This window comes from Pseudorasbora parva, chromosome 7, assembly GCF_024679245.1.
Source record: "Pseudorasbora parva isolate DD20220531a chromosome 7, ASM2467924v1, whole genome shotgun sequence".
NCBI classification, from domain to species: domain Eukaryota; kingdom Metazoa; phylum Chordata; class Actinopteri; order Cypriniformes; family Gobionidae; genus Pseudorasbora; species Pseudorasbora parva.
In genome coordinates, this window is record NC_090178.1 from 36,534,441 (window position 1) to 36,560,421 (window position 25,981).

The following is a 25,981-nucleotide window of genomic DNA, read 5'->3' on the forward strand; positions in this document are numbered from 1 at the left end:
GGTCTGCTGGGGAGGGCTGGAGCTCTGATGAATGATTAAAAGAATTCTCAATGCTGAAAAACATTAGGCATTGTTGTCGTACAAGCCTTGGATGGATCTTGCATAACTGGAAGAGGCTTTTCTGCAGAGTATAATCTGATATCAATTCACACAATGTGCTTTAGTGCCATGTCCTGGAAAGAGCACTTGAGGCAAATTCTTTTGATCTGCCTCCGCGCTATTATTTTCCAGTGAATTCAGATATATAACATGCATTCCAACTTATACAACTTAGTTAAGAGTTTGCATTCAGACAATTCATGCTTTCAGGTATTTGATAATTCACCAATGAACATGACTTGCATGACTTTATAAAATCTAGTTACTTGAAAATGTATAATAATGAACGGTTCTCAACGGGACACTTACCATTATAAACACTAACGTCAGCAGCCTAATGTGCTTTGGCTGTTCACTCACAGCATCAGCGCCACATCATCTTAATTCCTGCGCTCCTCATTCAAACGCACTGTTATTCCAGCATGCAAGTTACTCTCATCTTAACTGGACCATATGTGAGATGCATCCAAAGTCAGATCGTTTAGTGACTTTCCCTTGGTTAATTCTTCAGGTTCCAATGCAGTCTCCAAAGTCTCAGAACAGCTCTGATCTCTAGCAACACGTTGCAGGAGGATGGTAGACTTGAGAAGGAAAAGCAGAGTGGAGGTTTGGAGAGGAATGTGCTGTGTAACATGAGAAGAGACTTAAAAAAAAAAAAAACATACTGAGGAGATTTATTGTCCTGGGCTGGGCGCTTCTAGGGGTTACACCGTATTGCTATAATGCACAAATGTTGTATATGATCTTCATTTATTTAAATCTAAACATCTTTAAACAAATTTAAACAGATCTCATTACATTTACTATGGTAACTGTAATTTCCACCAAAGTAATTACAAATAGAGGTAATGCTACATTTCTGTGGCAATTTGGCGTTAGCCTCCACTATCATTGAAGAAGAAGAAAAAAGAACCTTGTTTGAAGGAGATCCAATATTAATAAATTATGATTTCACTGCTCTAACAATGATTGTCCTTAAACTAGGAAGCTTATAAACGTATGTAAGGCTTCAAACAGCGGTTTAACTTTAATTTCACAAAGAAACTGGTTTATAAAGTATATTATTCATTATTTAATATTTTGTGTTATGGTCATCAACAATTATGTCTAGAAATGATTTATTGGACCTTGAGAACTTATTTTGAGATTATACTGTCCTCTTCTGGTAGAATGGTGATTTACAGTTTAAGGGAAGATTGTGGTCCATGTAACTATTGTGTCAATAGTTTACACTTCTAAATTCATCTGTTTAGAGTAAAAAGCCCCCTTGTTGAGGGAAGTGCCTGCCTCATTGAAGGTTGGCAGAGTAAAAAGATGCAATATATGTTTGTTTTCTAGAGAATGGATTTGTTGTGAAGTTTTTGCAAAACTAAAGGAACACTTTTTAATCTGAGAATAGCATCAAGTCAGTGAAATTTCTGGGATATTAATCTGGTCAGTTAAGTAGCAGAGGGGGTTGTTAATCAGTTTTTAGCTGCTTTGGTGTTAATGAAATTAACAACAGGTTCACTAGATGGGCAACCGTGAGACGACCCCCCAAACAGGAATGAGCGTTGTTTCTTTTTCATGATGCACTACTAGAATAACTTAAAACTGAAATAAAATGAGTAAAAACTATAGGCATAGAGATATAAAAATCAAATTTGCAACAAAATTAATGGAACTTTAAAATGATAATGGCAATTCTTCACCTTGGAATTCGTCTCGGTATGTATGTAACCCTTGTTCTCTGAAGGAGGGAACAGAGATGCCATGTCTGAGACCAACAAATAGGAATCTCACTAGCAAGAGTGTAACTAAACAAGCCAATGCACATTGGCATGCAATGATTGCACCAGCTACTCATGACACGGAGCAACGGGTATAAATGAGCCACAGGTGCTTACATCAAATCAGTTTTTTGCTGAGGAGCCGAGTAGGTGAGCTGTAGGTGAGCTGAGCACAGAGGACATGGTGACGGGACGTGGCGTCTCCAGTCCCTCCTTCAAGGAACGAGGGTTAGATGCGTAACCAAGATGTTCCAATTCAGTCAATCACTTCCGATTCCACGTATGAGACCAACTAATAGGAATCCCTACCAAAAGTCTGCCCTTCTTCCAGTGCCCTGTGAGAGACTCCTAAACTCTCTTGTCTGATGAGACAGGGCTCACACAGAGAAGTCCTCTCTGCTGTTCTGCATGACCCGTTCAGTGACGTATTGGATAACAATGGGAAAGCATACCTTCTAGTAGCTGTGCTTCCCAACTGACTTACCTTCCACGGCCGAGGCAACATAAACTTTGAGGGTTGAGGGAGACAGCCTTCGCTCCAACCCCTGCTGTAGGAAGGAAACCACAGATGGTATAAAACATCTTCGGGGGTCTCCTCAGTGAGAAGAACACCACTAAACAAACAGGTTCTACTTCAAAGCATATACCCGTCTCGTAGACGTGCTCGTGCTGAAGTGATGCTATTAACTACCTCTTTGGGTAAGTCACCTAGAACCTCCGCATCCAGTATGGAGTACAGCAAGGCTCAGTGTTAGGACCGTTGCTTTTCACCCTGTATATGCTACCACTGGGAGATATCATTAGGAAGGGCGTTAGTTTTCATTGTTATGCTGACGATACTCAGCTCTATATTTCCTCACGCCTAGACAAAACTTACCAATTCACAAGATTAACGGAATGCATAGCTGATATAAAAAACTGGATGAATAGTAATTTCCTGCAACTTAATTCAGATAAAACTGAATTTTTAATTATTGGACAGAAAAGCTCCACAAGTAGTAACCGAGAATACTGTCTAACACTCGATGATTGCTCTGTCAAACCCTCGTCGTCAGTGAGGAACCTGGGTGTGCTCTTTGATACCAATCTTTTATTTGAAAGCCACGTTTCTAGCATCTGTAAAACCGCATTCTATCATCTTAAAAATATATCTAAATTACGGCACATGCTTTCAATGCAAAATGCTGAACAGTTAGTACATGCGTTCATGAGCTCAAGGTAGTGATGGGACATCTGAAGCGAGGCTCCGGAGCTTGTGTCGAGCAAAAAGGGGCGTTCCAGATGAAGCCCCGATTCAAGGCTTGTATCGTTTCCGTGAAAATCACGTGACGATGACAAACGAGGCCTCGTTTTCTGTTGAATACGTCATTGCTTCATTCGGAGTATCGCTTTCGGATAAAAGTGGTTCGAAACCTCGCGCCTCTTGTGGGGTTTGTGGGGCATTTGCATTGGTGTTGAGGTGTTGGTTGTATAGTAGCGATATCATTATATATCATAGCTTGTATTATATATTATATTACATTTTACTTAGTTTAGTAGATTATTAGAGTAAATTATACATAGTTCAGTAGATTAATAGAGTAAATTAGCCTATATCTAGTTGTATATCTAGTAGTGTGTATACTACGTAATTATAATTATAATATATATTATATATATTTTTAACATGAATGTATAACCCGGGGACATAAAAGTTCCCCCAATTGAAGAATCACCCATATATATATATATATATATATATATATATATATATATATATATATATATATATATATATATATATATATATATATATATATATATATATATATATATATATATATATATATTAGTAGTAGGCCTAGTGTTATTATTATATATATTTATTATATATATTATTATATATATTATATATATGTGTTCGGGGCCCTGGGCTGCAGCCCATGTTGCCCATTAGGATAACGCGGCCCTGGGAACAATAAGAAAGTGCACTTTGATGACCAGTCACACCTCAGCACGGCAAGTTGGGGGCTTTTCTGGACCACTGGCGTGAACAACGCCTGGTCGAGGGCCTGCCCCGTGACTTGATCACAGTTAGTCAATATGTGCATCTTAACCCGGACTCAGAACTAGCCTTGTGCATTAAGAGTACAGGGCAGAGGTGGTTTGTGCACAGCCCCACATATTCCATATTTTTGGGACCTCAGTAGTTCCAAACTGGTTCCAAATAATAGTATTTCAGTGAAAATATCATTGGTGCAGACTGCTCACACAGATTTTTCAGTAATTGCGTAATATTTAAATCAATAATAAAACAAAATTGGACAAAAAAAAAAACATTAAGGGATGCTTTTATCCTAAAAATATTATGTTAAATTATATTCGGTCAGATTAACTTTACAGGCACCTATAACCCATACAGTATGTATGCACTATACATTTGTTTAAAAAAAAGTATTTAACGTGCAAGGCACTCTTCTTTGTAGAAATGCTTTGGAACAATATGTTTTAATAAATTCAGTGTACAAATTGAATTGATAGTTTCTAGACTTTAAACATGGAAGACAGGAGGGCTTCAGAAGATGCTGTTTCGAAAAACACTCCAGTTGAAGTCACACAAGGACATTTATTTTTAGGGCCATGTGGTCTATATTTACAATATTTCATGCAGAAAATCTTGAGAAAATTTTTTTATATTAAACATTTTATGATTGCTCTAATTAATGTCTTGTTTGTTAACAGATAGAACACACACATGACATTTAACAGACACAAATTACCTTAATTAACTTATAACCAGTCTCCCTTGCATATTTTTTGAATCTTTTTAATATCTGTAATAGCATTAACATCATTACTTTATATAATGCCCAGATCATCTGTTAAAATACCTCATTTTCTAAACAATGTAATCAATAGTCTTCACTGTACTGTTATTAACAACCACAACATTTATTTAGATACTATGACATTTCATCCAAAGACAGTATGTGCTGAACAGCACATGCAGAAATATATGTGAGCGATACATAAGACATGATGCTAGGGATGACACAAACATTAGATGCAATGCACAATCAAAACATTGTCATGACTGTAGATACGTATTACTATATATAAGCTAAAACCTTTACTTTGTCTTTGGCGTCTTCATTCAAATCCGCAGAACAAGAGCTTGCCACTGTATTCCTGGACTAGAAATACCCCTTTTTGGATAGAATGACACTTAACTCAGGCTTTTAACACATTTGGAGTTCACATCAGATGTCTTTTTTTTTTTTTAACCTTAGACATTTAAGACCTTCAGATTCCAAAATTAAAAATCCTTCGCTAGCAGGTACATCTGCATTGACACATCAGTGTCTCTCCTGGTTTCCAAAACCTCCCTAAGTGGGAAACTAGTTCTACACATGAGAACTCAGTACAGTATAGATGGAAACTCAGTACAAAAACCTCAATAACAGAAGCGTACCAGAGCAATGACAAGGTACGTGAGGGTGATTATAGTCAGAGAAGAGAACAGGAGGAGGAGTCCAGTGAAAAGAACGTTGTCTATGGGTAGCTTGATGAGTTTCCCTTCTGCTGGGATCATGTTGGAAAGTGCAAGCATGTAGCCAAGAGACCAAGCTATACTGGTCTGATTTACCTACGAAACACAAAGAGACAAATGAAGAGGTCCAGATCACTGCAGCATATTGGATAGACAGATCTGATTTGCTGGGTGGGGGAGAGAGAATATTAATTGGCAAATATTTGACATTTACAATCATGCATTGAGACTTGAGGTGTATGATCCTTAGAAAGCAGCAATGGTTTTTAAATTAATATTTTGAGTTCAGGTTAAAGTCAATGATTGTCACATCAAATATGAAGTTAATGGTGAACCACTTAAAATAGATGTAAATGGGAAACGTTTTGGAGAATTTAGAAGAATAAATATAAAGCTTAACATTTTTATAAAAACCATGTACATTCGGTGTTATACTTGCGTATAAATTTCAAATAATTTTACAGTGGTTTCAGAGTTTTATAAGCAATATTATCATGGTATATACACTAACCAGGCATAACATTATGACATTATGGCCTAATATTGTGGACCAACCCGCTTTTGCTGCCAATACAGCCCTGACCCATCGATGCATGGACTCCACTAGACCCACATTCCTGAACCATTTTTGATTTGTGGCAGGGCACATTATCTTGCTGAAACGGGCCATGGCCACCAGGGAATACTGTTTCCATGAAAGGGTGTACACATGGTCTGCAACAATGCTTAAGTAGGTGGCATGTGTCAAAGCAACATCCACATGGATGCCAGGACACAAGGTTTTCCAGCAGAACATTCCCCAAACCATCACACTCCTTCACCAGATAGCCTTCTTCCCATAGGCCTCATTTCCACTGCATGGTTCAAATGACCCAATTACGATTTTTCCCCTCTCATGTGGCACAGATCGGATATGACGTGTAAGCAAAAATCTTAGAACGGATTATGGCCTCACTCATATGTGGTAATGAATCTGATGTAATTCGAAAACATGCATTTGCGTCTGCCTTGTAACCTGGTCAAATCAGATATTTTCCAGCAAATGCGAGTTGTACGTCATTGAAAAGGGATGGAGGCGAATGACGGCGAATGACCACTAAAGTGGACATGAACTGCAATCACATGACACTAATGACGCAATGGAAGATGAGAACAATGTTTGCTGACCTTTATAGATAGTGTGGAAAGCAAAATATTGAAGTATCATTTCGTCTGCATCTATTGCATATCGTGCCATTTTACGTTATTTTCCGGCTCCGAACATCTTGGGCTGTTTCGCCAGTGTATTGTGTAAACAGGTTAATAAATAAAGGTTATTTATATATTTTTTGCCACAGACTGGCCCATCATGCAACAACAGTGGCACCATTGTCTTCTGAATTGACAGGCCAAAGGAGAGTGACCTCCCCTCCTCCATATTCATAGACGGTGCCCATAGTAGGCGCTGTTTTTATTCTATTTATTTATATTTTATTTGAGCAGATGGGAAACTGCAAAAGGTGAATATCCGCAGATACAATCGTGTTTAAGTTTAAACAATTGTGTGATACGGCAACATTACAGGTTCTGTGGTGAATCTAGCTGAAAACTTGGAAAAAGGCGATACACACAACTTCAAACTTGTCACTTTATCACAACCACAGTTTACCTTGCATCTACCCCATATTAGTGAAAAAATATGGGGTTCGGCAGAAATGTATTAATTAAAAATGTTGCTATTATTACTTACATTAAATATTACTAAATATAAATCACTTTTATAGAGGCTGTTTTCGTATTTTAAATTTTTTTCTAAATTCTTTTCAACTTTTTTATTATTACAAATTCAATAGTTTATTATTATTATTATTATTATTATTATTATTATTATTATTTTTTTTTTTTAGAAAGCATATAACCATGGTAATGAGGAGTAATGAGATAAAAATATTTGTAAAATATTTTGTGATTTATTGCTAGCATGCTTTTAGATATTAATTATTAACAATAGTTCATTGAAGATAATGTTAGTTTATGAGACGATTTATGCATTAAGACTATGTGTACTTTCTGTTGGCCATTGGTGTTGGCAGGCATAACAGATCCATATGAGAAAGTGTTTGTTATTAATTTTTGCTATGCTCTTAGAGCATCTTTGTCTGTTAAAGATTTAGTCTTTTGTCCGGGAATTGGAGGGTAATGGTTGATAATGAAGCACAACACCATCGAGTTGTCTGACTCCCATGAGACCAGGAAATCATCTGAGTCCCAAGAAAAGACAGCTTGCATATTCTGTTGTGTATATATATATTGGGTCGAGGGAAAGGCGAAGTTGTCGCGGACTGCCCGCACTGCAAGCCTCGCATAGGATTGTATAATCAGGGACAGCTGTGACCCAGGGCTCTATATACTTTTTTAAATCTGACTTACTTAAACATTAAAACAGTTAAGCTATATTTTGTTTCTGCTCTCCTCATTCAACAAACACGCAGACTTGAGGAAACTGATGCAGAGTCCAACAGGAGCATGGTTTTACTTGCGACTACCATACAGTTAAATGAAACTAGCTGTTAAACTCAGGTAAAATGTCATTTGGGTAATTAAAGGATAATTAAACAAAACAGCTTTAAAGCCTGGATCCCATGAATTAAGGACAAAACTTTTTTCTCTTTAAATGTTTTATTAACTTTTTAATAGATCTAATGGCATTTGATTAAATGTTATTTCTATGAGAACATCATGAAAGATAGATATCAGTGTCTTACATAAATTAGGATCAAGGTGTACTCTTGAAAAATATTATTGTTTTTAAAGGGGTAGTTAAACCCAAAAATTGCATTTCTGTGTGACTAAAGTGCAATATTAAGGTCCCTCACCCCAGCAAAAACATTAATGGGTGAACATGTGGGCCGGATGGACTCCCAGCCCAGAGTGTAAATGCAAATATTGGATGCGGTTGGATTTTAAATGATGATGTAAGCAATGATGATTGAAAAAAACAATTTTTTTAAATTTAATAAATCTATAGTCAACAAATCGGAATTGTGCATCTAGACCGGAAGTGTTAATGTAGCCATAGTGCATCCTGGTGCCATGTGTTCCCCAGGTAAGCAACATACCTGGCCCTCCACGTAATGTAAAAGAAAACATGATTCATCAGACCAGGCCGCTTTCTTCCATTGTTCCATGGTCCAGTTCTGATGCTCACATGCCCACTGTTGGCACTTTCGATTGGTCTGCGGCTAAGCAGCTCCATACGCAACACTGCACTGTGTATTCTGACACCTTTCTATCAGAACCAGCATTAACTTCTTGAGCAATTTGAGATACAGTAGCTCAACTGTTTGTTCGGACCACACAGGCCAGGCTTCACTGCCCACTTGCATCAATGAGCCTTGGCCGTGCATGACCCTGTAGCCAGTTCACCACTGTTCCTTCCTTGGGCCACTTTTTATACTGACCACTACAGACTTCTGCTTCTAACACATCAATTTTGAGGACAACTTATTAACTTGCTGCCTGATATATCCCACACATTAAAAGGTGCCATGATGAAGAGATTATCAGATTTATGTTACCACCTGTCAGCGGTCATAATGTTATGTCTGACCAGTGTTGCCACATTCACCTCAATTGTAAATGCCTCACTGTAAACCAGATTTTTGCCTTGCTTTCAAAAAAAACATCATGCTACAAATGCTGTCGACTGAACTCAACTTGTAGTGAAACTGGAATATTTCTTTAATAGGGGTCTATTGTACAGTCCACTGGCACTTTTCACGAAGCAGTATTAAGCCCCTTTCACACTGCACGTCGGACCCGCAATATTCCCGGAACATTGCCGGGTCGCCTTCTGTGTGAAAGCAACCACGTCCCGGAATTGATTACCGAATTGAACCCGGGTCGGGGACCTAGTAACATTGCGGGATTAGACCCGGGACGAGCGCTGTGTGAACAGAAGCCAAAACTAATGCCGCAACGTGTATGTAGTTATCGTGCGACTCCTAGAGCTTGTTTTTTCAATAATACAACCATGCAGTGCCAGAAGAGCTAGTCGATGTTTTAAATGCAGAGAGTGTTCGTATACAAAAGAAACTAAAATCAAACAAGCAGAAATGTGTGCAAACTGGACACAAGTCGAGACCACGGAGCTCCTTACTATCTGAAGCTGAGATCGCTCGCCATTATACGTCACATCCGGATGTCACGTGTCAACTCGATCCAGGACCGTTAAGCGTTGTGTGTGAAAACGCACATATTACGGTATTTCGCTGGCTGTGTGAATGGACCAAATCTAGCGGCCCGGGAACAAATGCTGGGTCGCATTATCCGTGTATTTGCCGGAATCGCAGTGTGAAAGGGGCTTTAATGTGTCAGAAGTGGGGGGGAAAAGACAAGAAAAAAAAGAAAAAAATAACCTTTGAACCTTTCTCTGAATTCTGTTTGAAATTATGCCTTACAATAAAACTGTAACCTATCATATGATTAACATGAAATGGAATGTACCTCCTTTTGAAAATTGAGATTTTTCCAGTTGTCTGTGTTAAACTTGTAACCATCTGCAAGAATGGTATGCACATAATTTGCAGAGTAGCAGTAGGACTTCAAATGGATGTCTTTGATCTTGGAGTTTTGCTTGAGCTAAAGAAGGGGATGGGGGGGGGGTTAAAAGGTAAGTTCATTGATTATACACATCAATTATAAATGTTACCATAACAAAGAATCACAACACTCATTCCTTCCAAGCTGTATTTCCCTTCTATTCATGATTATGCAGTTGGCAAGTACTCACACTTTTCCAGTCCTTTGAGCAGAACAGATTCATGTTCATGTTGAATAACTCCATACTTTTGGAACCATTTACTTTAAGAGCCAAAGCAGTCCAGTAGAACCCTGCATAGGCCTAGCACAGAAAAATAAGTGCTTTAATAGACCCAGATGAAAGTATAGTTTACAAAAAATGTATGCAACACAGCATAGTTTCGATGTCATACCATTTGGTCACAATAACATGCAAGAAACAATGACATTTGATGTTATCGATGTTCATCTGCTCCAGGGTTGTCAAAGTCTTGCTCCAGTCCTAATTAACCTACACATCTAATCAGGGTCTTCAAGAAGACTGTTTGAGGCGACTGGCATTCCTATTATTGTGTCCGAAACCATAGTGGATGTTATTAAGTGCACTCATTTAAACACATAATGCACCGCAATGAGGTTTGGAATAACATCAAGTGGAGTAAATAATGACAGCATTAAAATGTTTGGGGAAACTCATAGTTTTTAGTCTAAAGAGAAACACTTACCATGAAGTCTCCACTGAGTGTTGGTTGATAAACTCCATCAAAGGAGCAGTTTTCAGCTCCCTGGCAGGACTTCAGGTCAAAGATACTCCTGACCAAGTCTTTGCACTGTTCAGGGTTACTCTGTCCAACGAAAGTAATATATCGCTTTGGGCTGTACATCGAAGGAATGTCATTATTTGTGCATTCACTTCCAAAAACCTCCTCTGCAAGCATGGAGATATTATAGCCAGAAGGATAGCAGGGGTGCTTCACTATAGCCCAGTTGGTGGATTCCTGAGAAGGAAAACAATTCAGATAGTGATTACTATAATGCATGTTGCAGAGTTTTAGACAATTCAGATGAAATAAAAATAGTATTGCATATATAAACCGATTAACCTATATAAAACAATAGTTTGTTTGATTACTTCTTCTTGCAATAACAGAGTTGAATGATTAAACAGCACATATTGTGTTAACATTATGAAATATTCGAATTAACAATCGAATACAATATTCTTTACTTGTGCACACCATGCTCCAGAAAGAATCCAAAATGTGCAGCTACTTGCCAATAAAAAAATCACAAATTGCTAAATTATTGTTTGATTGAGTAACAATTTAGTAATCATATTGTAAAAAAACACTCAAAACCCCTTTCTTGGACCTTTACTGATCAGAAGGTTCAATATTGTTTTTGGGTTAGGGCTTGGTTTATGGGAGGGCTTTATTGGTAGTGTCCTGTAAGGCAGCATCCGTTTAAGATTACAACATAATATTATATTCACTGAATATGTTGCTATTAGTAAATACTGTTTTTGATACACTGAAGTGCAAATAGAATCGTTCTCTAAAGTCATCTAACACTATTTAATGCAAATAACATCTGACTACAATTTACGCTTAGTGTAAAGAAAATTTAGCTATTAAACAGTGAATGTAGCTTTTAACGCTATTTGCATTTGTTAGAAAAACTAGTTATTTTAATGCTAGGATAATTGTATGGTAATGCATCTATAAAAAAGTAAGACAAGTCCAGTAACCAATTAATATAAAATCTCATGGAATATTTCACCTAAGAAGAAAGGAAAGCGTAACGTAATTCATCCCTCTATTGAATGACTGAAGCATTGATGTGGCTTGTTTGGGGAAATTCTACGCATTAGCTATGGATTTAATGGCATCGCTTAGCATCAGCAATAATGGATTTTCTAAGAAATGTTTTTTTTTTTTTTGTGATCAATGTCTTTGTATATAATTACTAATGGTGGCAAAGCAAGACGAGACAAAGTAATACTTAATCTAAAAGTACAATATGATCTAAAATGTTTTACTTACTGTGTCCTAAATAAAAACACATTTTGGTAAGAACATTTATAGCATTTAGAAATTGGAACATTCAGAAATGTATTCCACTGAAATTAATATACTGTACCTTTGAAAGTTTGGCCAAAACTCTTTTCTCAGCTTCATTTTTCCCATAGCAGAGGAAACTGTGTGTGTAGATATTATAATCATAGCCATAGAGCGAAACCTTTATGACATCTTCTCCTTTGGCATCATCTGAAGTAGCAAAGGCAATTTGTGTGGAGGCTCCGCCCAAATCCAATGAACCAACTGTCTTAGCTCCATGAGGATGTACCCAGGCATTCCAAAGATTTTTCTATAAAACAGACTAAAGTTTAAATTTTTAAAAGTTTGATTAAACTCTGTTGTCCACTTCTGCTTTAGATTCAATATTAGTGTCATGGGATGACTGCAATGCCTTGAAAACATCAGGACTCCATTCTAAATGAAGCATAACTGGGCTAATACGAGTCTAAACTCAAATCAATCTTGTATTGAAAGGGTTAAACATTGTTGTTTGAAATCATACATTAAAAATAAGACTGTCCCCTGAGATAATTCTGAGATAATCACATAGCTTCAAGCACTGAAATAAAAAGCTTCAGTAAAGCCGCCCATGAACTGACCTCCAGGAAGTTCCCCATCAGGTAGTTGACAGTGATCCAACCATAAAGACCTTCTTCCTGTCCAGAGATGATGGAAGCATTTTGGAAATTGAAAGGAAGAGAGCTAAGGTAGTCCCTTATGTCTTTCAGGATAGCGTTGGATGTGTCTTCATTTTTCATACTGTGTAAACAAAATTTGCAAAGATGCAGCACACATGCCATCAGTGTCACGTTAACTCTGTGGCAATATATACATATATTATATTATATATTCATTTCTATTGTCCTGTATGCTACCTTGAGGCCTCAGCATCACAGCAAATGTCTGTACGGATACATACATATATTGGGAAGCATAAAAATATGATCAAAAGAGGAATGGAAAACCATCCTTACTGTAGGAGCCTCATCCCTGCTGTTGCGCCAAGAAAGACTGGGGTGGATTTATGCTGATGGGAGGGAATTGGCTTGGTTATCTCTGTCATGCATTTTTTTAAACTTTTCCATGTCTCCTTGTCCTGTTCCTTGTCTAAGCCGAGATCTGAAATTCCAGGGCCTTGAAAAGACAAATTACATTATATAAAGTTCTGTTATCAATCAATCAATCAATCAATCAATCAATCAATCAATCAATCAATCAATCAATCAATCAATCAATCAATCAATCAATCAATCAACCAACCAACCAACCAATCAATCAATCAATCAATCAATCAATCAAACGATCAATCAAACAATCAATCAAACAATCAAACGATTGATCAATCAATCAACCAACCGATTGATCAACCAATCAATCAATCAACCGATTGATCAATTAATCAATCAATCAATCAATCAATCAATAAGACAGACAGTCGATCAATCAGACAGACAGACAGTCAATCAATCAATCAATCAACCGATTGATCAATCAATCAATCAACCGATTGATCAATCAATCAATCAATCAATCAATCAATCAATCAATCAATCAATCAGACAGACAGTCGATCAATCAGACAGTCGATCAATCAGACAGACAGTCAATCAATCAATTTAATGTTTGCATTTGCAAAAAACTTGCATTGTTGTAATAGGAGGAAAGTCATATGATAACAGGGTTGTAGACATTTTGTATTACAATTCTGGTAATTAAAATGTGCCTTCATCTCTTTATGTAAACCAGCCAAAGTGTTGTGTCAATTGATTTGTACCTTCAACCTGACACTTTGTTGTCTGGCTCACAACCCCAGTGTTGTTTTCTTTCTCGGCAGGCCACTCGTAGAGATAAACGGTAGTCCTGGACGAGCCTGCATCCAAAACAATACCATACTAGAGAAAGAGAGAGCAACAGAAGTGAAGAAGGACATTATAACTGTAACCAAATTCAAAAGATCCTACAAAGAGCATATTCTTTTGCTCTTTTGATGAATAGATTTGCCATGGTATAAATCATAACTGAGTGAAGCGCTCAAGAACAGACATGTCTAATTGCCTCAAGCTCTAGGAAACTAAACAAAAGCCTCTTTTTTTCATTGGGAAATTTTTCAAAGACTGTCTTTATGAGTCATCAAAAGGATCATGGATCTCAAGATTAAGGATGCAGCATTGGAATTAAATAACATGAATGGTGATTATCCATTGCAAGTCGTTTTGTGTTTAGGAAAATGGGTTTCCGTTCTGTTACAAAAACAGTAATTGTTTTCATGGAAACTGAACGAAGCATTACAAAAAAAGCATAATCCACAGTCCATGTCTATAATATTCTTTCACCACATTTTACCTGCCATTCATCTGTAAATGAATAGTGGCCCATCCTGTCATAACATATGTGGAACGAGAGATGTTTGTTTTTCAACACATAATAGAAATATTACAGTGGAAAACACAAACACTACTCTTTCCCATATAATTAGAAGGAAAATTACTATGACTAAACAATAGGAATGAAGTCATTCTTGAACACATTAATTCCCACATGTGACTGGTAAACACCAATTATGCTTGTATCTCCTGTAATTTTACACGCTCAGAAAGGCACTCCATTTATAGGTCTGTTTAATAGGACCTTAATAGTATGGTTTGTATCACGCATGGTCAAATTTCAGAGTTTTACCTTGAGTCCACGGGATATATAAGTCTTCTTATGAGTTTGTACAACTGCAATAGAAATGATGACTGCTATGCTGGCCAGCATAAACGTGGCGGCTAAAGCTACTGCCACTTTTGCCATCCTTACCTACAGACAAAAAACATGAACAAGTTAAACTCTCAACTTACTGCCAAGCTTGATTCCCATCACACTGAACACTCTTAATACTCTTCACAACATTAAACTCAGAGCTGAAGACACATAACCACAGCCTTCTTTTGTCACCATACAGCCTGACACCACACTGTAAAAAAGAAAATGCAGGTCTCCAATTGAAAATTTTCTAGTGACTGATCACATCTACATTCTTTAGATGGACAAATTTAATTTTTGAATTAACTGCATCAATTCACAGAAATTCGATTTGGCCAACTGAAAATCTTAGGTGTGATCAGTCACTAGAAAAAAATTAATTGGAGACCTTGGCCCGTATTTATCAAACCTCTTCAAATTACTCACAAGAACAATGCTAAGAATTAAATTAAGAGTAAAAACAATGGCTTAAAGCTGCGCTTAAAAGTTAGTTATCAAGCATCCCAATCATACTTTAAGTAAAGTGTAGGACTAAATCTTAAGTGTCAGTCTTAGAGATGATTTACGACACTTTGCTGTGCCACAAACAAGATTTTGGATGATGTCATAGGCATGAACCAATCACTGAATTGATGTCCTAATTTAAGAATATTCTCATTTAAATTCTCAGATAAAGTTCATAAGAGGAGTTTACATCCAACATATTTGACAATAAAGAGTTTTCAATAGAATACATTATAATATACACATTTGAAGTGAAAGATAAACATGTCTTCATCCATATCTTAATTACAATTTGGTGTGCTGTTAACTGACCTGCCTACATATAGCCTCTAGATTTTTTTAAATATATAAACAGCCACCAAAGATTTCAAAAGAAAACCGAACTTGCAGGAGGAAGAAGCGATCGCTACTGCTTGCTGAATTAGTCGAGCAGCGTTTTTGGTGACACTTTATAATAACTTACGCTATGAAGCATTAATAAAGCATTAGTAAATAGTTAGTTCATAATTTATAAAGCATTAATAGACATTAATAGGCAGTTTATAAATACAACTATGAATATTTTATTCTTGATTTATAATTATATACATAAAATGTGTTTAATAATTGTATTTTCATACTTTATAAATTATCAATTTATCATTTCTAAATTAAGTATTACATTATTTACAGAGCAGTTATTTAGAAGTTGTCAGTGGTTCATATGATCATTTAGAAAGTGTAAGTAAAGGGTTAAAAAACTATTTAAATGTACATGTATACATCATATTATTTAGACATATATGATAGTTACTCAGTGTGTTAATAAACGCTTTATTAACATGTATTCCTACTGTAGTTCATGATTAATTTAGGTAGTTATAAAACATTTAATAGTTGTCAGTTAACTATTTCTGTGAGCTCATCTAAAGTGAGACTATTTATGCCTCGTAAAGCTTTTACAACGGCTCAGTTCTCTTCTGCGCTGCTGTTCTCTAATGTTTTAAAGTCAGTACTGTTTTGACACTGCAAAATATTTTATTATTTTATTATAATAATTGTATTTGTTGTATTTGCCACTCCTGTAATCCAGTGTAATCCACTAGTACATTTTTATTCAGCAATGTTTACACTTTACATAAATGTATTTTTATATCAGACTGCAGAGGCTTAGTTTCATTTGACTGCAGTTATGGTTTCTGGTGGTCTACAGGAATAATATTTTTTGAGACATTGAAGAGGTTTAATTTAAATGTGATATTGAGCTAGTAGTGATATTAAGTTATAGTCTCCATTTTTGCATTTTGAGCTGTTGTAAAAGCCTTACGAGGCATAAATAGTCTCACTTTAGATGAGCTCACAGAAACAGTTAACTGACAACTATTAAATGTTTTATAACTACCTAAATTAATCATGAACTACAGTAGGAATACATGTTAATAAAATATTTATTAACACACTGAGTAACTATTAATATATGTCTAAATAATATGATGTATAAATGTACATTTAAATAGTTTATTAACCCTTTACTTACACTTTCTAAATGATCATATGAACCACTGATAAATCCCAAATAACGGGTCTGTAAATAATGTAATACTTAATTTAGGAATGATAAATTGATAATTTATAAAGTAGGAAAATACAATTATTAAACACATTATAGATATGCTTATAAATCAAGAACAAAGCCTTTATATCTGTATTTATAAACTACCTATTAATGTCTATTAATGCTTTATAAATGATGAATTAACTATTTACTAATGCTTAACCAATGCTTCAAAGTGTGTAGTTATTATAAAGTGTTACCGCGTTGGTATTATTATTATGAAACCCAACATTAACCAGCGCTGAAAAAGATGATGCCTGCTCTGACCAAACGATAGCGTTTGATTAACTTAATTTTGACGTCGTCAAACATTTCGAACACATTCTCCCTCTCTTGAAAGATTTGCGCACGCCTCTGTCTCCTCAGCGCCATCACAAGTCCCTACTGGCAACTGCTAACCACTTGAGAGACCTCTCGAGCTGTCTTAAATAACTGGGAGAGTAAGAGTGATTCTTAGCTTTAAGAAATTTGATAACTTCCATTTATACGTAAGTTTGAAAGTAGGAGTAAATGTCATGAATTCTCAGCACTTAAGACTAAAATAACACTTTGAGAATATTGATAAATACGGGCCCAGATTTTTTTTACAGTACATACAGACACACAAAACGTGTCTGAGACGTGAGTTCATTGTTTTTTTTTACTCTAAACGTGGTCATAACATGCATCATAATTACTAAAGTATTATCTAGTCAAGTCAAGTCACGTTTATATAGCGCTGGCAGGAAATACTAATGATCTGGGGCTGTACTCACAAAACATTTTAAGGCTAAATGTAGCTTCTGACTTGCCAATTTAGGAGAAACTCTTACAAATAATGGGCATGTCAGTCCTAATTTTCGGACTCCAAAATTTTTGCTCTGATAGTATTTCACAAAGCATTTTAGCGCTAAAACTAGCTCCTTAATCCATGGAATGCTAGGAGCAGTCAAGAGGACTCCTAAGTCACTAAAACTAAATCACAAACAATCCTAATGTCTGTGTCTGCAATCCACCCAAAGACACTGTACAACGTTGAGGTAATAGTGATAAATGGTTGTTTTTATGAGTTCACACTTACAAATGATTGAATAAAGTAAAACAATATAAGCATATTTGACGTGCTGTTCGAAACGATCAAGGGGTCTGAGCTCGGAATTTAGCCCAGACCCAGAGTTCTGCCCCGTATCGCCGACCGAGAGTGAGGGACGGGGTGTCGGAGGGATGCAGAAAACTGTGGAGGTAGCTGACGTTAGGTGAGTTGGATATACACACACCTCCTCTCGCACTGATAGACAGTTTGAATGTGCTCCTCACAAACTTTGTTTATAAAACATATGTGGCAAGGGGGGCGTGGTTCAGCCAGGTCTGCAGTGGGAGAGAGAGCCGCGGGACGAGCGGTAAGTGAGTGGGTTGGAAGCAGATTAATAACACCTGTCTCTCATTCCAGTAATGAGCGCGGAGAGGGTACAAAACATCGGTGGAACCGGAGATCGAGGAGAGAGAGAGTCGGACTGTTGGTGCGACACACAAGAGACTGAGTTTAACCCGGAAGCCGGAAGTGCTGTGAACCGGAAGTGATTATTGTTCATGAGTTTGACTGAAGGCACACGTTGAGTGTGTTATTGACTTTGCTATACCATAATAAAAGAGAAGCATCAACAGTCCAGCCGACCCCTGTGCCCTCTTCCTTCCTTACTATATCGAACTTACTACACTGGTGCCGAAAACCCGGGAAGGAAGCAGGACAGCGCCGCCGCCATGACAACGCCAACGCCCTCCGCCACGCCGTTTGTGGACATCATCACCTCTCTCGCGGCCCTCCATCAGGAGCAACACCAATCCATGCTGGACCTGCGGGCAGACCAGGAGCGCCGCTTCGAGGCCATTGTCCGCGGCCAGCAAGAGGACCGCGAGAGGTTCCGGAGCTGGATAGACCGGGAGGTTCGCACCGAAGCCGCCGGGCTCGCCAGCGCACCGGTCCACGTGCCCCTACACAAGATGGGGCCACAGGACGATCCCGAGGCCTTTATCGACCTCTTTCAGAAGGCAGCGGAGGCCTGCGGGTGGCCCCGGGCACAGTGGCCGGTGCGCCTCATACCACTGCTCACTGGAGAAGCCCAGGCGGCCGCCCAACAACTGCCGGTGGCGAACCTCCTGGATTATGAAGACCTGAAGAGGGCCATCATCCAGCGGGTCGGCCGGACCCCCGAGCAGCATCGTCAGCGGTTCCGCTCGCTGGAGTGGGGTGAGGCCGGCCGACCCTTCGCGATGGCCCAACAGCTCCGGGACGCGTGCCGCAAATGGCTATTGGCCGGTGGAAGCGACGTGGACCACATCGTCAATCTGGTGGTACTGGAGCAGTTTATCGCTCGGCTACCCAAGAAGACCGCCGAGTGGGTCCAGTGCCACCGGCCCACGTCGCTGACGACGGCCATCAACCTGGCGGAGGACCATCTGGTGGCGTGCCCGGGGGTCGGCGAGCCCCTACTAACCTCTCCCTCTCTCTCTCCCCCCTCTGTCTCTCCTTCTCGCCCTGTCCCTCTCCCTAGGTCCCGCTCTCCAGGGCCCCCTCGCATTCCCCCCAGAGGCCGGGGTGGAATGGGCCCAGGGCAGTGCGGGAGTTCCAGGGGGGCGGGGCTGCTGGGGTCGGGCGGGAATAACGGTTCCGGTTCCACCCCCCCTCCGCGCTCATTTTCCAACCCACTCCCCGCCGCAGGGGCGGCGGGCAGGCCTGGGCTGGCCTGCTGGCGGTGCGGCGACCCGGACCATTTTGTGGACCGATGTCCGATGAGGACATCGGGACAATGATCCGGGTCCCGGACTTCCAGCGGACCACCCCTGATCAAGCAGGAGAGTACCAAATTCCTGTGAGTATCAAGGGGGGTACATATCAGGCCTTGGTGGATTCAGGATGTAACCAAACCTCGATCCATCAAAGCCTGATGCAGCCTGGGGCATTGGATACAAACCGCATGGTTAAGGTGCGGTGTGTGCACTGGGATGTGGTGGAATATCCGGTTGTCCCAGTCACGATACAGTTTAGGGGAGAAAATCATAGTGTTGAGGTGGCGGTTAGTCCCCACCTCCGGCATCCGCTAATTCTGGGGACGAATTGGCCCGCCTTTCCGGCGTTATTGGGGTCGTTATGCGCGGATGCCGCTTGGGAGAACAAGGCTAGGAACGGGGCGGTGCGTGTGCAGGTTGGCGAGACTGATACGGGGCCCTTGGGAACCGCTTCAGAGGAACCGAGCGGGGTCGAGAGACTGATTCTCTCGGACCGTGATGACTTCCCTCTGGAGCAGTCTCAAGACGAGACCCTAAAACATGCTTTCCAGCAGGTCCGCACTATCGACGGTCAGTCCCTCCAACCCGCATTGCCCGTCACGTATCCTTATTTTGCCATAATTAAGGACAGGTTGTATCGAGTGACCCAAGACGCTCAGACAAAAGTGGATACAACCCAGTTGTTAGTACCAAAGAGCCGCCGGGAAATGCTTTTCCAGGCGGCTCACTCTAACCCGATGGCGGGCCACCTGGGACAGGCGGCCACGCTGAATCGTTTAATGACCCGATTTTTTTGGCCAGGCATTCATGACAATGTGCGCAGGTGGTGCGCGTCTTGTCCTGAATGTCAGTTGGTGAATCCACTGGCCGCCCCAAAAGCGCCATTGCGCCCCCTTCCATTAATGCAGGTCCCCTTCGAGAGAATTGCGATGGACCTCATCGGGCCATTAGAGCGATCCGCACGTGGACATCGTTTTGCGCTAGTTATCGTGGACTACGCAACACGATATCCGGAAGCAGTGGCTCTCCGCAACATCTATGCGAAGAGTGTTGCGGACGCACTGTTTCGTTTAATCTCCCGAGTGGGGATTCCGAAAGAAATCCTCACTGATCAAGGCACGGCGTTTATGTCACGCACGTTAAGCGAATTGTACGGATTATTGGGCATTAAATCCATTCGGACAAGCGTCTATCACCCACAAACAGACGGCTTGGTCGAACGATTTAATCGCACCCTTAAATCCATGATCCGTAAATTCGTACAGGAAGATGCCAAAAATTGGGATCGGTGGTTAGAACCCCTCTTATTTGCTGTGCGGGAGGTCCCGCAAGCCTCCACGGGGTTTTCCCCCTTCGAGCTTCTCTACGGACGGCAGCCCCGGGGGGTGCTGGACGTCCTACGAGAAACTTGGGAGGAGGGGCCTTCTTTGGCCAAGAATGAAATTCAATATGTGCTGGACTTGCGAACAAAACTCCACACTTTGGGGCGGCTATCTAGGGAGAATTTGTTGCAAGCCCAGGACCGCCAAAGCCGGTCGTATAACAGGGGTACGAGACTACGCAAATTCACACCGGGAGAGAAAGTGCTCGTATTACTCCCTACATCGAGCTCTAAATTAATGTCAAAGTGGCAGGGGCCGTTTGAGGTCGCACGACAGGTTGGAGACCTCGATTATGAAGTGATACGGTCCGATAGGAACGGGGCACATCAAATATACCACCTCAATCTCCTGAAGAAGTGGAATGAGGTGGAATCAGTGTTGTTGGCGACGGTGATCGGGGGAGAGGATGATCTCGGGCCAGGGGCGAGCATCAAAGCACAATCGGTCGCGCTGGCCCCTGGGGGAGATCACCTCTCACCGTCCCAACTCACTGATCTATCAAAACTACAGGCGGAATTCGCCGATGTGTTTTCGCCCCTACCGGGACGTACCAACTTAATCCAGCACCATATCGAGACCGAGCCGGGCGTGGTAGTTCGCAGCCGGCCGTATCGCTTACCTGAACACAAGAAAAAAGTAGTTCAGGAAGAATTAGGGGCAATGCTCGATATGGGAGTAATAGAGGAGTCCAACAGTGACTGGGCGAGCCCGATCGTTTTGGTCCCTAAGACCGACGGCTCGGTCAGGTTCTGTGTGGACTACCGCAAGGTGAACGCAGTGTCGAAATTCGACGCGTATCCAATGCCGCGGGTTGACGAGTTGCTTGATCGGCTGGGCACGGCTCGATTTTATTCGACATTGGACTTAACGAAGGGCTATTGGCAGATTCCCTTGTCTCCATTGTCCAAAGAAAAGACAGCTTTCACCACGCCGTTTGGATTGCACCAATTCGTCACGCTTCCTTTCGGTTTGTTCGGGGCGCCCGCTACCTTTCAGCGCCTCATGGACAGGATTTTGCGTCCCCATGCCGCATATGCTGCTGCCTATCTGGACGATATCGTGATTTACAGTCACGATTGGCAGCAGCATATGCAGCATGTTAGGGCGGTCTTGAGGTCGCTGAGGGGAGCGGGGCTCACGGCCAATCCGAAGAAGTGTGCAATTGGGCGGGTGGAGGTAAGGTATCTGGGCTTCCACTTGGGTCATGGACAGGTGCGTCCCCAAATTGATAAGACCGCCGCAATTGCAACCTGTCCGAGACCCAAGACCAAAAAGGAGGTAAGGCCGTTCTTGGGGCTGGCGGGATACCTTACTAAAAAGGGGCTACCAGATACGGTCCAATGGACGGAGCCGTGCCAGCAGGCCTTCACCCGAGTTAAGGCTGCTCTATGTGGCGGGCCGCTTTTACACTCCCCTGACTTTTCTCTCCCTTTTCTATTGCAGACTGACGCGTCGGACAGGGGGTTGGGCGCAGTCCTGGCCCAGGAGGTGGAGGGGGGAGAGCGGCCGGTGCTGTACATTAGCCGTAAGCTCTCAAAGAGAGAGGCTAAGTACAGCACCATCGAAAAGGAGTGCCTTGCCATCAGGTGGGCCGTTCTCACCCTCCGCTACTACCTTCTGGGGCGGGAGTTCACCCTCTGTTCGGACCACGCTCCTCTCCAATGGCTCCACCGCATGAAGGATACCAACGCGCGGATCACCCGTTGGTATCTAGCTCTTCAGCCTTTTAAGTTCCAGGTGGTCCACAGGCCGGGTGCTCAGATGGCTGTGGCCGACTTCCTCTCCAGAAATGGGGGGGGGGGGGGGCTACAGGCTGGACGGCTCCCCGGCCTGAGTCGGGCGGTGGGGGTATGTGGCAAGGGGGGCGTGGTTCAGCGAGGTCTGCAGCGGGAGAGAGAGCCGCGGGACGAGCGGTAAGTGAGTGGGTTGGAAGCAGATTAATAACACCTGTCTCTCGTTCCAGTAATGAGCGCGGAGAGGGTACAAAACATCGGTGGAACCGGAGATCGAGGAGAGAGAGAGTCGGACTGTTGGTGCGACACACAAGAGACTGAGTGTAACCCGGAAGCCGGAAGTGCTGTGAACCGGAAGTGATTATTGTTCATGAGTTTGACTGAAGGCACACGTTGAGTGTGTTATTGACTTTGCTATGCCATAATAAAAGAGAAGCATCAACAGTCCAGCCGACCCCTGTGTCCTCTTCCTTCCTTACTATATCGAACTTACTACAATTTTTGTTTATAAAACATAATATTCTGCAATCTCTCGAGATGCACATGTTACAGTCTGACAATTCTAGTTTAATTAGTGACACTTAGCTTACTTTTCAAAATCTTTATTTGAATATGGCAACATTCTTATTTTAAATATTTTATTTGAATATGGCAACATTCTTATTTTTAATTCTTTATTTGAATTTGGCAACATTCTTATGTAAAACATTTTATTTGAATATACCAACATGAAACCTTGTTCAACTAAATATTTATATAATTAAATCACTGACAGCCAGTGAGAGCATCAGCCAATCACTGTGGTCATAGTTAGTAAGCGTGATGACATCATCCATAGCAACGGGTCAACCCCGCCCTTACTCTTAGCTCAAAGGGATAGTTCACCTAAATAAATAAAGCAGATAGAGCAACCATACCCCCCCCCCCCCCCATGGTTGCTTCTGTTACAAACATTCTTCAAAATATCTTCTTTTGTGTTCAGCCGAACAAAGAAACTCATACAGGTTTAGAACGACTTGAAGGTGAGTAAATCGTTTTCATTTTTGGGTGAACTGTCCCTTTAAGACTTCTCTCTATTCCTTAATAAAAGTTGCTCTCAGCAGCTTTGTGAATAGGATTTAAGAAAAAAACTCATAACTAAGAACTTTTCCTGCCATTTAAGAGAACTCTTAGTGCTAAGATCAAATGTTTTGTGAATACGGCCCCTGGACAATTATTTTAAAGTGAAACCTTTTTCATTAAAAAATAATAATAATAAATAATAATAATAATAATAATAATAATAATAATAATAATAATAATAATAATAATAATAATTTGATATTATTATATCCAAATTTCACTGACCATTTATTTAACTAAAATATTAAAATTAATTAAAATTTTCATCTCTGTCTTTTGTGTTTACATATTTAAAATATGACAAATCTGATATTATTTTAATCTTATTGTTTAATCTGTTGTTTAACAGTTCATCACTTTTTCATCAGATCATTTTTTAATACTGATCTAACCAGCAGAAGACATGAGCCGCAGTTTAAATCCCAGAGCAGCTGGGGCATGTTGTCACACTGCGTTACAATGAGCCTCTATTAGAAATATGATATTCTATTCTATACTTTTATGAATTCTATTGAGAAACTTTGAAAAAGATGTGAATAAAGACTGATAGTCAATGTTCAGAAATGCTTAATTATAAAGAAAAATTAAACTATGCTGACCATATACCTGTGTTTTGTGGTGTTTGTTGTCAAACTCAAAAATTAGTTTATTTTTAATTATTGAAAAATGTCATTATTGTATTTGAAAAAGTTAATAATTGTAATTTGTTGACAAAATATTTTAGTAGCAATTCTGCCAAATAATCCTAAATAATGATATTGCATTTTGGTTGCTTGTTCCCAATATGAGAAGATGCTGTGCTGGGTTCCACCCAAAGACTTCCTCTGTCTACCGACTTTATGTTTCTGTAGTACTACTCATTTGTCCTGCATTACTTCATATATATATTATGTTTTTTTTTTTCTTCCAAAGAATAATGTTTCAAACACAAGAAGCATGAACAGCCAATTTTTTTTTTTTTTTACTTTACCTGGCAACTTAATTGTAGTGTTTTTGATAGATAGGGGGTTATTTTCTGAACCTATTAACCGTTAAAAATTATCACCATTTGCTTGAACTAAAACAAAGTGCAAGTTCAGACATATACTTTTGCCATGTTGTAAGATTTAGGAATCTTTTCACACACACGTCAATTTCACTGGCACACAATCAGTTGTTGATTTATGATCTCATGTAAAAAATGATCTGAAGCACACCCAGTTTTGTACCTAACTCAAACAGAATACACACAAATCATCCTGGAGACATTTACCATAACCCATATTATGGTTTCAGTTTGTAATTTGATCAAAGAAAGTGGTTAGCGGTTTAAACTCTGACTGATGCATTTAGTGTCTATGCCTAACAGCACAGAAGCTGGATAAGAATGACATCCAAAATAGCTTACCATACAAATGCTTTTAAAAGTATGTATTTATTATATATCATTGTACTGTAACATTATAATATTATATATTATTTACTGTATTAATTATTTAATTGCTCTTTAATGGCTATGTATATTGCAGAGACACAAACCAATAACATTTTATAATAAAATCAATGCATTTGAACCCACATTTGTTCCATTATTTGATGCTACATGATTTGATAAGAAAGCAAATAACAAATGCAAAATAAAGTCATGCTTGTAACAATCTAAACATTGATACAGTAATGTATTTTGCTTACCCCTCTTCGCGAGGCTGCTGTAAGGTGGTCAGAAGATTGGGACTCCTTATTGATCATTCTGTCCAGACGTGAAAGACTGTGAATGTGTAACTGTGTTTGGATGTGTGAGAGTGTGTGTATATGTTTGTGTGTGAAAAAGTGTGCTGAAGAGACTGGATGGGAGGGGTTTGGCTTTCACTGCCAATAAGCAGGACCCTTCATTAAAAACTCCACCCATTCAGAAGGACGTTAATAAACAAAAGAAAAGTGCTGAAGAGACATAATGGGAGGGGTTTGGCTGTCACTCAGCAGGTCCTTTCTATTAAAGGTAATTGGAAACTCCACCTATTCAGATGGATGTCGTTAGCAAAAAGCCGTTGTTAACATTTCTGAAAGTAATCAAATAATATTTTTCATATTTGGCTATTTGTGCAATATGTTTGTAGAGGA

The 25,981-nt window shown here is 39.9% G+C and overlaps 2 protein-coding genes across 3 annotated transcripts in view; both read right to left on the reverse strand.

Annotated features, from left to right (window-relative positions):
• gask1a (golgi associated kinase 1A) overlaps positions 1-704 on the reverse strand; it is a 49,553-nt gene extending 48,849 nt beyond the window's left edge. For both annotated transcript variants that reach the window (XM_067449804.1, XM_067449805.1), the window contains exon 1: positions 409-704. In XM_067449804.1, the coding sequence (XP_067305905.1) occupies positions 409-411 (3 nt within the window). In that variant the 5' untranslated portion in view covers positions 412-704. The remainder of the gene's footprint in view (positions 1-408) is intronic.
• A 3,800-nt stretch (positions 705-4,504) lies between these two features.
• Positions 4,505-25,634, reverse strand: entpd3 (ectonucleoside triphosphate diphosphohydrolase 3). The gene is made up of 10 exons (XM_067449806.1): positions 25,553-25,634; positions 14,712-14,834; positions 13,810-13,927; positions 13,010-13,169; positions 12,635-12,794; positions 12,097-12,324; positions 10,683-10,955; positions 10,169-10,279; positions 9,883-10,017; positions 4,505-5,493 (listed from the first exon to the last, which is right to left on the reverse strand). Exons 1-10 carry the CDS (start codon positions 25,607-25,609, stop codon positions 5,302-5,304), a joined length of 1,557 nt encoding a protein of 518 aa, XP_067305907.1. The 5' UTR covers positions 25,610-25,634; the 3' UTR covers positions 4,505-5,301.
• Positions 25,635-25,981: the final 347 nt, after the last annotated feature.